Source organism: Gekko japonicus, unplaced genomic scaffold (genome assembly GCF_001447785.1).
Source record: "Gekko japonicus isolate JY-2015 unplaced genomic scaffold, Gekko_japonicus_V1.1 scaffold2951, whole genome shotgun sequence".
In the NCBI taxonomy this organism is placed as follows: domain Eukaryota; kingdom Metazoa; phylum Chordata; class Lepidosauria; order Squamata; family Gekkonidae; genus Gekko; species Gekko japonicus.
The window spans coordinates 180,050-194,371 of NW_015166511.1; the positions used below are offsets into that span (position 1 = coordinate 180,050).

Here is a 14,322-nt window from a genome sequence, read left to right on the forward strand (position 1 = left end):
AGAAGAGCCCTGCTGGATCAGACCAGTGGTTCATCTAGTCCAGCCTCCTGTTCCTCTGGAGGGCCAACCACAGGGCATAGAGGCCGAGGCCTCCCCCTTAGAAGAACATCAGAAGAAGCCTGCTGGGTCAGACCAGTGAGGTTTCATCTAGTCCAGGCTCCTATCTCACACAGAGGCCAGCCAGTTCCTCTGGTGGGCCAGCCATGGAGCATAGAGGCCGAGGCCTTCCGCTGGTGTTGCCTCCTGGCTCTGGGATTCAGAGGCTTAGTGCCTCTGAACGTGCAGGTTCCCCTCAGTCACCATGGCGAGTAGCCACTGACAGACTCACCTTTGAAAGCTGTTTATTCCCATGGCCATCACTGCATCCTCTGGCGGCGAATTCCACATTTGAATCACTCTCAGTGTAGAGTAGTGTTTCCTTTTGTCCGTCCTCAACCTACTGCCCATCAGCGCCATTGGATGCCCTACAGTTCTAGTATTTGGGGAAAGGGAGAAAAATTTCTCTTTGTCAACTCTCTCCATCCCATGCATAATTTCATAAGCCTCTATTACGCCCCACCCTTAGCTGTCTCTTCTCTAAGCTGAAGAGTTCCCAGTCTCCAACCTTCGAATCATCTTGCTTGCCCTCCTCTGTACTTTTTCCAGCTCTGCACTTGATCTTAGCCAAAAGGCCGAGCAGCGATACTTTTTCCAGCTCTGCAATGTCCTTTGGGAGATACACGGCTCAGGATCACCCCGTCGGTTTCCAAATGTGGCTGAGGCACACACGGAAGTCAATTATCCTTCCAACCCCTCTCAGAAAGCTTGTCCTTGGTTGCTGAAACTGACTCAAATTCCGGAAGATAATTTATAAAACGATACCCTGCTGGCTCCTGTCTGGAGCAATCAATTTGGATGGGAAATTCCAGATTGGTTTAAAAAAGAAGAAGGTGTCATCTCTGGTGGCAAGTGGAGCATGTATAATGTAAATGCGACTTTCCCCTCCAAACCTCTATGCTGTAATTGCAAAGTGGTTTTGAAAGAACACACGTGCCTCCCCCCAAATGCAAGCTCGTTTTAGGTAGAACTCTATTTAAAAAAAGAAAAAGCCCTGACCTGGATCTTGACTGCTAAACTAGAAGAAGAAGAAGAGTTGGTTTTATACCCCGCTCTTCACTACCCAAGGAGTCTCGGCGAGGCTTACAATCGCCTTCCCTTCCTCTCCCCGCAAAAGACACCCTGTGAGGTAGGTGGGGCTGAGAGAGCTCTCTTGAGAACTGCTCTTGAGAGAACAGCTCTGAGAGAACTGTGACTGACCCAAGGTCACCCAGCTGGCTGCATGTGGACACAAAGGCAAGCAACATTTCTCGTCTTGAAAACCCCATGGGGGGTTGCTACAAGTCAGCTGCGACTTGACAGCAAACAACTCCTATTTTTTTGAAGCACTCTTTTCGAGCATTCACTTGCAATTATTAACCTGCTTGTGAATTGAGCTGAGCAGAGCTTGACCGTCCTTCTTCTGGATTTGCAACCCTGACCCTTGGGACAGGAGAGTTTATTTTTCAATGTTTCCTTTTATTAATGGAGGTGATTCGCCAAAACAGGTTTCTCCGAATAACCTCTCTCTCTCTCTCTCTCTCCTGGAAGGGACCGTGCACAACGGTGCTTTTAATATCTTTGTCATCGTAATCAAATATTCCACCCCATTTTCAGTGCAAAGGTTTTTTGTTTTTTTTTTAAAGGTCTTTTATTTATTTCTTGGAAAGGAGCAAATCTTACGTGACATTTTAATCATTTGGTTAATCTCCCCAATCGGATAGTTTACAGCTTTGCGTACGGGGAATGGGAGCCATAAGACAAACAAACAGCCCTGTAAAATTATGCTTTTATGATAACATCGCCGATGAATTACAGTGACTCTGGTGAAATTACGGTGGCCGTGCAGATGGTCCGGCGAAGCGATCGCTCCGGTTCCTTTGCTCTCATAATTGGGACACCTGCTAACGTTACTAGCACATAGTTAAAGGTCTTTCAGTGTCTCTTTTGTAAACATTGTTTGGGGGGACTGGGTTTATAAATGGTCCATAAATACGCAGCCGGGAATGAAATATAGCACAGAAGGCCTTAAAATGCCTGGTAAGCTCGAGGTTGCCATCTTGAATTTCAAATGCGTGGCATATAGATTCTTTTGTGTCATTTCCTTTTGGGATTCAAAAGGAGGGTGGTTGGCTTCTTTGTTTCAAAGGATTGGGGGGGGGAGTCATGGCCCATTTTCTTTTTTATTTATTCTTCATGTATGCAATTCATTTGGACTTGATCTAGGGTTCTCAATCTCCCACTATTACAACTGGTCTCCCGGCGACAGAGATCAGTTCACTGGGAGAAAATGGCTGCTTTGGAAACTATACTCCATGGCGTTATAAACCATTGAAGTCCCTCCCCTCCTCAAACCCGGTCCTCCTCCCTCTGTCTCCCCAAATCTCCAGGTATTTTTCAACCTGGAACTTGCAACCCTAACCCCACCTTTCTCCTCGGGGGGGGGGACCCAAAGCGACTTCCCACATTCTCCTCTCCTCCATTTTATCCTAACAACGACCCTGTGAGGTGGGTTAGGCTGAGAGAGTGTGACTGGCCCAAGGTCAGCAAGTGAGCCTCCATGGCACAAGTAGGGATTTAAGAACATAAGAGAAGCCAGTGCTGGATCAGGCCCATCCAGTCCAACACTCTGTCACACAGTGGCCAAAAATACCAGGGGCCATCGGGAGGTCCAGCAGTGGGGCCAGGACACTAGACGCCCTCCCACTGTTCCCCCCCCCCCAAGCACCAAGAAGACAGAGCATCACTTGCCCTGGACTGAGAGTTCCTATCTATACCTTGTGATGATGATGAAGAAGAAGAAGAAGAGGAGGAGGAAATTGGATTTATACCCCGCCCTTCATTACCCAAAGGGGTGTCAGAGCGGCTTGCAAACTCCTTTCCCTTCCCCTCCCCACAACAGACACCCTGTGAGGTAGGTGGGGCTGAGAGAGCTCTTGACAGAAACTGCTCTTTTTCTTCAAGAACAGCTGTGCCAGAACTACGGCTTGCCCAAGGTCATCCGGCCAGGTGCAAGTGGAGGAGTGGGGAATCAAACCCGGTTTTCCCAGATTAGAGTCCGCGCACTTAACCACTACACCAAAGTGGCTAATAGCCACTGATGGACTTCTGCTCCATATGCTTATCTAATTCCCTCTTGAAGCCGTCTGTGCTTGTAGCTGCCACCACCTCCTGTGGCAGTGAATTCTGTGTGTTAATCACTCTTTGGGTAAAGAAGTGCTTCCTTTTATCCGTTCTAACCTGACTGCTCTGCAATTTTATGGAGTGCCCACGAGTTCTTGTATTGTGAGAAAGCGAGAACCTGGGTCTCCGAGATTTACAGCTGGAAAACAATTTTATGTTCTGTGTCTTACTATGCCCCACTGGGGGGGGGGGAGAACATCAAAGGCGTCCTCCATGGTGTCACGTGGCCACTCCTAACCAGAGAAGGCCCTGCAGACACTTTAATTTACTACACCTGCCTGTAGTTTCCTGCCCTCAGGCTTTACCCAGTGTGGGCAAATCCAGGTTGGAAAATCCCTGGAGATTTGGGGGGGGGGGAGGGGGGAAAGGGCAGGGTTTGGAGAGAGGAGGGACTTCTGTGGCTATAGAGTCCACCTTCCAAAGCAGCCATTTTCTCCCGGTGAACTGATCTCTGTCCCCGGGAGACCAGTTGTAATAGCGGGAGATCACCACTTCTGTCTCAACCTGGTTTCCGGTAATTCCCTATTTTTCACATACCAACCTCTTTTCATATCTTCATTTTTTAGTAGATCCTCTACTACAGATGGACTCAGTTCATGCGTCTTGTTCTTCTGTGTGGCTTTCTACTGTTAGATTATATCCACTGTTGTAAAAACTTTTAATCCTTAGTTATTGACGAGCTCTATTGCATGCATTTTAAAGCATTAGCTACATCTTGGGTGTGGTCAGACAGCCTGCCGGGAGCACTTTAAACTGCTCCAGTTCCAAGTGGACTAATTTGATCTGGGGCAAGCGTGGTCACACTCACCTCCCTCACCACGCAACACATCGCTCCCGGGCATCTACGCTAGGCGCGCAGAAAAGCACGTCAGTGTTTTTTAAAAAAATTATTATTTTACATTTTGCGCATGCGCATAGGCAGCCATTCACAGAATTGACATCTTCGCGCAGGCACAGAACACCCTGTCCTGAAAAGCATGCCCTGAAGGAATACTGCCCTTTAAACTTTTACAGCGATAAGGACCTCCGTGAGGTCCCGGACTCGTCCGAAGCCTAAAACTAATCACTTTTTTTGGTTTTGTTTTATTAACACCAGGGTGAAGCTTCGCCCAAGCGCATAGCGCTGAGGCTAAAAAAAAAAGGCAGGTGAAAAGCAGAAGCCTCAGGCTTCCAGCGGAAGTGGCTCTACACCAGCAGAGAGCAATGACGGGGGGAAAGCAGCTAGAACTGAAGAACTCAGGGTAACACCATTTGGGTACCTAGTGGCAAACTACACCTGTTTAAAGGATGTTTGCGATGATGGGCAAGCCCTAGGTAACACCATTTGGTGTTGTGCGTGTGATCACGTGTAAGTACTCTGTTTCTAACCGGCTTCTATACAGACTTAAATGCCCCGTCTAAACGCACCCATAGACTTGTTGACTCCAGTATTAGTTTAGCACTGTTTTCTATGTTAAGTTTTTTATACATTCTACCTTAGGTTATTCTTCTAATAGTATTCTTAATTGTTTAATAAATATTTTTTTAAAATAAAAGAAAAGAAGAAGAAGAAGAGTTGGATTTATACCCCGCCCTTCACTCATAGGCTGAATCTGCATTTGCATTTTTAAATCAGTTTCGTGCAGCTGTGACGCCATCTTTCTCTATGCTTGTTTGAATGTTGTTTGGAGAAGATTCTTTTAAAGCAGTGTGGAGGTGCAATGTCAGTGGAGCCGCCCCAAAGGGCAATAAACATATGTGGACATGCAAAAGTATGCTAACACTCTTGAGGTGTGAAAAGGACACCAAATGTAGACAGCTTTTTTGAAGGTGGAGTCAAAAGGCTAGAACACCGGTGGGAAAGACAAATGCAGATTCCGCCATAGTCTCAGAGCAGCTTACAATCTCCTTTCCCTTCCCCTCCCCACAGCAGACACCCTGTGAGGTAGGTGGGGCTTAGAGAGCTATTTTGAGGACTGCTCCTGAGACAACAGCTCTGAAAGACTGTGTGTCTGGTGATCTGGATTCAAACACTGCGATGTTTCCAGATCCCTTTGACGACATGGTGGCATCTTGTGGGTAATAAGAAAAAAAAATGAGCCCTGCAACCAGTGAAGATTGTGGCCAATTTGGGAAGGCTGTTTTGAGTCAATGCTAGCAAGAATGAGCAGGTCAAGACCTCACAAACAATCCACCGACCTCAGGCTCAGGACATGCGTGGCATGGACATGGGAACATCAGAAGAGCCCTGCTGGATCAGGCCAGTGAGGGTCCATCTAGTCCAGCATTCCATCTCACACAGGGGCCAGCCAGTTCCTCTGGACGGCCAACAACAGGGCAGAGAGGCCGAGGCCTTCCCCTGATAAGAACATCAGAAGAGCCCTGCTGGATCAGGCCAGTGAGGGTCCATCTAGTCCAGCATTCCATCTCACACAGGGGCCAGCCAGTTCCTCTGGACGGCCAACAACAGGGCAGAGAGGCCGAGGCCTTCCCCTGATAAGAACATCAGAAGAGCCCTGCTGGATCAGGCCAGTGAGGGTCCATCTAGTCCAGCATTCCATCTCACACAGGGGCCAGCCAGTTCCTCTGGACGGCCAACAACAGGGCAGAGAGGCCGAGGCCTTCCCCTGATAAGAACATCAGAAGAGCCCTGCTGGATCAGGCCAGTGAGGGTCCATCTAGTCCAGCATTCCATCTCACACAGGGGCCAGCCAGTTCCTCTGGACGGCCAACAACAGGGCAGAGAGGCCGAGGCCTTCCCCTGATAAGAACATCAGAAGAGCCCTGCTGGATCAGGCCAGTGAGGGTCCATCTAGTCCAGCATTCCATCTCACACAGGGGCCAGCCAGTTCCTCTGGACGGCCAACAACAGGGCAGAGAGGCCGAGGCCTTCCCCTGATAAGAACATCAGAAGAGCCCTGCTGGATCAGGCCAGTGAGGGTCCATCTAGTCCAGCATACCCTCATCGTTTTGGGCCTTCACAGTTCCTAGCGTGTCGTAGGAAAGACTGAAGAAAAGGTGGGACTTCCAGGTCAGGGGGCCACCCTTGAATTCTTGCTTAAGACGAGAGCAATGTTTGTGTTTGTTCTTTAACACAACCAGAAACACCACAAAACTGGTGTTCCCATCCGTTTTCTGAACCCTTTGAAAAAGAAAATAAACACCCATTTATGTTTGTTCGTCATCCAATATTTCCTCCCAAGAGCGCCTTCTCAGGGAACTCGCTGTCTTCAAATAGTTTAATTATCGCGTGGCACACACCTTTCGGGTAACTCCCCTCCCCCCTTTTCCCTAATGAAACCGCTGAACGATCCATCTTTGGGTTTACATTGCTTGTTGGAAACCACTCCAAAGCGGTGTTTGGGGGGGGGGGAGAACTATCAAATTGTTACAGGATTGGATCCCAACAAACGGGGCTATTAGACTAATTCATCAGGCAGATCAAAGCCCACACAGGGAGTTCTTTTGCCTGGAGCTATTTTCCTTTTTCTTCTGTGCTTGACAGTAGTCCCTCGAATTCTTCTGTTCTGCCCTCTTTGAATGTACATTTTCCTTCAGTCACGGAAATATAATTTATGTCTGTTACACAGTTGTCGTGGTTTTTTAAAAAAAAAATCACAGGACAGGCCCTGCATCTCCTAGTCCCAAAGGTGTTTGTTTGTTGCAGGATGGGTTTGCCCAAATAATATAAGTGTGCGGCCAAGTCCGCCCTCTTGTATTTGAAACAGAGGAACTCTGGTCTTCCAACTTTAATTTACAAAAAGCCTTGGAGCACGAGTTATTAACCTGGCAGTGGCTGATTCCTTTTTCTTTTCTTTTTTTTTGTCACGTTGTATATGTAGATGGGAGCGCTTGCCCGTTGGAGACCACCCAGGGAGCTGGAACACCTCCCTGCCGGCTGTACACACCCAAGTTCAAAGGTTCAGGAGGGACCTTCACCACCTTGGTTCGAATTGGTTAGTCGCCTGCCTTCTTCTCGAAAAGGAAGGAAGAAATGAAACGAAACGAAACCTCGCCGACTATTCGGGGAGACGTGATTCGAGAAGGAAAGACCTGCCATCTCAATTCTGGAGTGTGTTCCTGTGTGTAAAAGAGAGAGAGAGAGAGAGACAGAAGGCTGAGGGGAGGGAGGGGGAGAAATAGGAAGGAGGAGGGGGCTGTCCTGGGGATGCTTCTCTCTCTCTCTCTCTCTCTCTCTCTCCCACTTCATAGGAGCTGCAAAAAGATCAGCAACATGTTTGACAACACTCAATATCCCTACAACTGCTTTAACTACGACGGGGAAGATTACCCAACCTGCAGCTCAGATGAAGAGAAGAAATTCACCAGACCTGCATACAGGTAAGGTGAACTTGTCCGGGCTCCTTTTTCTCGCTTTGCATTGTCGGTTACAGGGGCGAATCGCAACCACTATCGGCAACTCTTTCCAGGGTTTAGATTGCCCAAAATGTTTCAAGGATTCATGCACTGCAGCTATTTTTTAAAAAAAGGAAATTAAAAACCAACATCTAGAGATAACAGGATCGGATATTTGACCAGGGAGACTCCATGGCCACATAGACTGTTGGGCTAGCCAGGGGCTGATCTCCTGAACAGGGTTGTTTAAAGGGTTAAATAATAACTGCAAAGTATATCCCCAAAGTATTATCAGTAATTTCCCCCCCACAACTTTAATGTCCTGGCATTCAAGGGGAAAAGGAGGTCCAACATCATCTGGTCATTCTCCAGGCAGAAGTTGAGAGATTCTCATTTTGCCATAAATAATGCTGTCAGCCGATTACAAATTGTTCAGTATATCACTCCTTTTAAACCAGTTAATGGATCAACTAGTTGATGAACCATGCCATCCAAAGCAGAGTTCTCCCCGTCTAAGTCCATCAACATCAAGGGACTTAGAAAGGTGAGGCTCTGTTTAGGATTGCGCTGTCACGGTGCAGTTCTATGCATGTCAAATCAGAAGTAACTCCAATGCTCACGGGTCTTATTCTCAGGTAAGCGTGCACAGGATTGTACTATAAATTTGCAAGTTACGAGAACCTTGATATGAGTTCTTTTTGAGACACTGTTATATGAAATCAAAACCAAACTTGCATTATTAGGATGCAATCCTTTTGTTTGTTTGCTTGCTTTTGGCATTCTCTATAACATGTAAGGTTTTTTTCTTTACATTATTTTTTTTAAATAAGATTAATCAACTCAAGTTTTAGTTGATGGATTTGCCAATTAAATTGATTATAGGATGCATCCCTGAGGATAAGATGGAGAAAAGCTTCCAGTTCCGCTAAAGCTGATGTCATTCATAATTACTTTAAATTCAATATATGTAGTTCTGCACTACAGCATATTGGTATATGTAGCTACTAGCTAGTGATCTGCTGATACCAGGGTGAAGGTATTCTGTAATGGAGGGTGATTCACATGACCCTCTTTTCATTAAAAGTTATAAAAATTCTTGACCTTTCATTGCTCTTTTCTGAGCGGAATGGCAAAACAGCCTGTCTGGCTTCAGATGCAGGAATAGAGAATACATTTCTCTCTCTCTGTGGGAACAAAAGAATTTTTAAAAAGGGGATATTTTCATGACGCTTCAAGGATAATGACCGGATCTGCTGCCCCCTCTCCCCCCAGATAGGCAACATCTCAGGTTAAATGCAGGATCGAGGACAAATGAGATCTAAATTGTAATGTAAAGTTTTCTTTTTAAAATTATCTTGTGCTAAAATTGTAAGTTGCAAATTATTTGACACACTTTCATCCTCTCAGAAAATCACAAGTATTCCCAGATTTTTGGACAGTGAAATGTCACTGAGGAAGACTGACTTGGTTCTCTGAGTGACCTGGGACTTCAACATGCTCTAGCCACTGGACTCCGCTACCCTTGTAGTAAGAATGGGATATGTTCATTTGGACCCACACACTGTTTGGGTACCTAGGCTGAATCCCACTGGTGAAACGGAGTACATGAGCAGTGTACTCAAGAGCAGTGCTTCCCAATGACCAGAGCCATGTTGCACAATTCTTAAGCACCCGTACTATGAGCTAGAAGTAATTCCCGGTTTTCCTTGGTCATGAACTCAGTGGGGACCCTGACTGCCAAACCAGACATGAGCTGAGATATTCACAATGAGGGTTCCCCACATATTGGAGGGGGCCCCCCTAAAACCAGCCATGGCAAAGTGGGAGAGATTCATCTTGGGGTTATAGACCTGGGTGGAGAGTTAAGCCTTTCCCTGTACAACTTCCCAATACAAATTGTCCCTTTCCCTTCATGTACCCTTATCATACTGGTATGTTTCTATCCATCCTGCACAGTTCATAGCAGGTTTTGGAAGGGGGGATGGGGGGACTGAATGGGAAAATGGGAAGTGGCAAAAACCTCTTCCTAAAGGGCTCTGGGCCCGATCCCGATTGCCCTCCCTCCCCTTTTAAACTTTTTTTCCAAAAAATTGGGGAAGATCTTTTCCATCTCCTCTTGTTGGTTCCTTAGGGAACCTTCTGTCTTCCAGTCCTGTCCCCCTACCCCGTAGCAAGGTGGTGATAATGATGCTCTTTTTCTAGCATTGGAGAACCAAGTGCCCCCTGGGAAGCCACACACAACTTGAGAAAGTGATGGTCTTCCTCTTCGACTGGCACTCCCACAGCAACTGGTTTCCAGGGGTACACTGCATCTGAACATAGAGGTTCAATTTTGCCCTCATAGCTAATAGCAACTGATGGACTTCTCTTCCAGCCATTCGTTTAATCCCATTTCAAAGCCATCTGTTGGGACAGACCCACCCCTCTAAGGGTCTAACTAGACATGAAAGATCTCAAAGAAGTTGGGTCCGGGTTCCCAACTCGGGTTCCCCGCAGCCGCACAGCAGGTGCGGGGTACAGCTGTTAGAAAATAAAGGAGAGCCTGTTTGTGCTTGGAATGGCATCGTAGGGGAGGAAAGGTTCCTGCCTTCCCCCCCCAAACTGTTTCCCCATGCCAAAATAGCATGGGGGGCAGTCATTTCTCTGTTTTTGCTGCTCTATGTGGAGTATTCTGTGCATGGAGCAGGGGTCACTGGGCGTGTGGGGGGAGGTATTTGTGAATTTCCTGCATTGTGCAAGGGGTTGGACTAGATGACCACGGGAACCCCCTTCCAACTTTTTGATTCTATGTGGAGAATCAAAAACAGGGAAATACCTCCCCACCGGTGTTCCCCCTAAGCTGAATTAGTGTGAGCTAGCTCACAGTTCTTGAGCCTCCAGCTCACCCATTTTTTGTCTTCGCTCAGGAAGGACAGCTCCAGAGCAAACTAATTTATGCAGTAGCCAAATCGCTCACTCACAACTTTAATGCCAGCAGCTCACAAAGTAGAGTATTTGCTCACAAGACTCCAGAGCTTAGAGGGAACATTGCTCCCCACTCAGTACTATTTTACCTCAGGAAAATGGCTTGGGAGGGGGGGGGAGGCAGAAGCTCTTTCTCCACCCACGGTGGTGTTCCAAACCCAAACACACACACCCCTTTTTACAGCCATTCCCTGCAGCTGCTATCCGGGAAACCCAGATCCAATTCTTTAAAAACCTGCACACTTAGCTTGGCCCTAACTAAAAGGTCACTGCCCTGGAGAGCCAGTGGTGGCCAGAGGTAAGAAGATAAGTGCCCCCCCTGCAGGGTGGGAGCGTCACAGATCTCTGTTTTTACATATCCGTATCCTTCGTCTCGTAGCTATATTGCTTTGATCGCAATGGCCATTCAGCAGAGCCCGTCCAACAAAGTGACCCTTTCTGGCATTTACGACTTCATCATGAAGAAGTTCCCCTACTACAGAACCAACCAGCGGGCCTGGCAGAACTCGATCCGGCACAACCTTTCTCTCAACAGCTGCTTCGTTAAGGTAAGATTGGGTCAGCCACCCACTGAGAGTGACTGGGAAATGCATACGATGCCCCCAAAAAGAAAGTCTGCACAGCCAGTTTGGTGTCGTGGTTAAGAGTGGCAGACTCTAAGCTGGAGAACTGGGTTTGGTTCCCTAGTCTTCCTCTACATGTTGCCAGCTGGGTGACCTTGGGCCAGTCACAGTTCTCTCAGAGCTGTTCTCTCAAGAGTAGTTCTCTCAGAGCTCTCTCAGCCCCACCTACCTCACAGGGTTTCCATTGTGGGGAGGGGAAGGGAAGGAGATCGTACGCCACTTTGAGTCTCCGAATGAAGGGCAGGGTATAAATCCAATCTCTTCTTCCTTCTCTTCTTCTTCTTCCTCTTCTTCTTCCTCTCCTCTTCCTTCTCCTTTTCCTTCTTCTTCCGCAAGGGTGCCGCGAGTTAAATTCCTAGAAGTGTATTCTGATTTTGGTGCTACCTCTATACAGAATGACCCAAATACGTACCTGATGCATGAGGGGCAAATCCATGGTTCAGTGATAGAGAACCTGCTTGGCATGCAGAAAGTCCCAGGATCAACCCCAGGCATCTCCAATTAAAGCAGGGGATGGCAAAGACCTCCACGTAAGATCTTGGAGAGCTGCTGCTTGTCAGAATAGAAAAGACTGAGCCTAACCCTAGATCTTGATAGACCAAGGGTCTGATTCAGGCAAAGGCAACTACCTGTGTTCATACGTGCCTATATGCATGGTAGAGGTAACATCAGTGTGGGAACTACAGGGTGGTGTAGTGGTTAGAGCCAGGGTCCCCAACAGAGCACCTGTGGGCACCATGGGACCCACCAACACCTTTCCTAGCACCCCCAAGTGCTTTAGAAAATGGGTGGGGTTAAGTGGGACTTTTGGTCAGCAAGGCCGTTTGGTGTAGTGGTTAAGAGGAACGGACTCTAATCTGGGAGAACTGGGTTTGATTCCCCACTCCTTTATGTGCAGTCAGCTGGGTGACCTTGGGTCAGTCACAAGTTGTCTCGGAGCTGTTCTCTCAAGAGCAGTTCTTGAAATGCTCTCTCAGCCCCATCTACCTCATTGGGTGTCTGTTATGGGGAAAGGAAGGGAAGGAGATTGTGAGCCGCTCTGAGACTCCAAGTGAAAGGTGGGGTATAAATCCAATCTCCTCCTCCTCCTCCTCCTCCTCCTCTTCTTCTTCCTTGCCCACTTGATTTGTCATGCAGATGTTTTTAAAAAACATTGTTTTAGCAGCAGCTGCTGCCACCACAGCACAAGGATCTTCACTTTGTGGCTGATTGGGTTGCCATTTGCCTGGTGGGGGTGAGGAATCCCCAGATTTTGTGGGTTCCTGCCCGTCAGCAGCCAGCTGGTCAGCAAGAGGCCCCCCTCCCAAACAGCAATGTCATACACAACGTGCCTGCATGACCCAGAAGTCACATCGGCACGTCAACAATGTTGGGGTGTGACACTCTGCCTTTTGAGAGCCAGTTTGGTGTAGTGGTTAAGTAAAGGTAAAGGTTCTCTTGCTCGAAAGCCAGTCGAATCCGACTCTAGGGTTGCGGTGCTCATCTCCGTTTCAAAGCCGAAGAGCCAGCGCTGTCCGAAGACGTTTCCGTGGTCATGTGGCCGGCATGACTAAACACCGAGGCGCACGGAACGCTGTTACCTTCCCACTGTAGTGGTACCTAGTTATCTACTTGCAATTTCTTGCTTTCGAACTGCTAGGTGCATGGACTCTAATCTGGGAAAACCGGGTTTGATTCCCCACTCCTCCACATGACACCAGCTGGGTGATCTTGGGGCAGCCACAGTTCTCTCAGAGCTGTTCTCTCAGGAGCAGTTCTCTCAGAGCTCTCTCAGCCCCACCTACTTCACACGGTGTCTGTTGTGGGGAGAGGAAGGGAAAGTGATTGTAAGCAGCTCTGAGACTCTGAGTGAAGGGTGGGAGTGAAGGGCTGGGTATAAATCCAATCTCTTCTTCTTCTTCTTCGGCAAAACTCTAGGGTTTGATGCCAATTTTACCATAGAGTTTTGCCCAAAATCCCAAGCGTCGCCCCAACGCCTCCAATGTGCCAACGTTGACTTCTGGGTGACACGGGCAAATCACATGTGATGTCACTGTTTCAGGGGGAATGGGGGTGATGTCACTTCCCACTCTCCAAACGTTCCCCCCCCTTCCCCCACCAACAGCAACCCTAGTGGCTGAGGGTAAGCTGCTGCAGCAGCCATTTTGTGGTTACACCCATGGCACTGTGTCAGAATTCCAAAGATGCTCACAGGCTAAAAAAGGCCGGGGACCCCTGGTTTACAGCGTCAGACTAGGATCTGGGGAACCTACTCTGCCCTGGAAGCTCACTGGATGACCTTGAGGCAGTCCCCCCCACACGCTCACCCTGGCCTAGTCAACAAAGACTAGGCCCCATATGAATTCTCCAAAAACACCCAGAGTTCCTTGGGGGACAGTCTGAAAACCACTGCCCTTGAATGATAACAAAAAGGTGCACAGTTTTAAAAGGGTTTTTAAAAATGCCTCCTCAGCCTCTAGGCCGTTTCTGGGAAAGGTAGGAAAGAACCAAAAAGAGAATAATATATTGTTCTCATCTGATGTGTGTTAGTACGTAGCACAGGGAAAGGGGCTATTTACCTACCACTTCTATAATTAGAGGGCCTGGTTTTCAGTGCCTTGTCGTATATGTTTACACCAGCGGTGCATTTAAATGGACCCAGATGTTGAAACAGCAGCATCTGCCGCACGCAGACACAGACACACAGACGCACTCACAATCCCTGCAGACAGAGCTTCATTTCAGCCCTGCTGCAGCCACGGCGCTTATTCTGAAGGTCGAGGGTTCAGCCTTGGAAAATCCCAAGTAACAAAATAGAGCAGAGGACTTCTGGGCATGTGCAAAGTGTACATCTTTTGTGCAAAGTTCCAGTCTGGTGTAGTGGTAAGGAGCGTGGACTCTAATCTGGGAGAACAGGGTTTGATTCCCCCCTCCTCACATGCAGCTGCTGGTGTGACCTTGGGTCAGTAAGTAGTTCTTTCAGAGCTGTTCTCTCACGAGCAGTTCTCGTAAGAGCTCTCTCAGACCCACCTACGTCACAGGGTGACAGTTCTGACGTTGTGGGGAGGGGAAGGGAAAGGACATTGTGAGCAGCTCTGAGACTCCTTCAGGTAGTGAAGGGTGAGGTATGAATCCAATCTCCTCCACCTCCTCCTGCTACCAA

The 14,322-nt window shown here is 48.0% G+C and overlaps 1 protein-coding gene across 1 annotated transcript; it reads left to right on the top strand.

The window, feature by feature from the left end:
- Positions 1-7,471: 7,471 nt before the first annotated feature.
- On the top strand, positions 7,472-11,105 carry LOC107111299 (forkhead box protein D3-like; the record flags this gene model as incomplete). The annotated part of the gene is made up of 2 exons (XM_015412259.1): positions 7,472-7,578; positions 10,937-11,105. Coding segments are annotated over exons 1-2 (276 nt in total), but the record flags the coding sequence as incomplete, so codon positions are not given.
- Between the last annotated feature and the right edge of the window lie 3,217 nt (positions 11,106-14,322).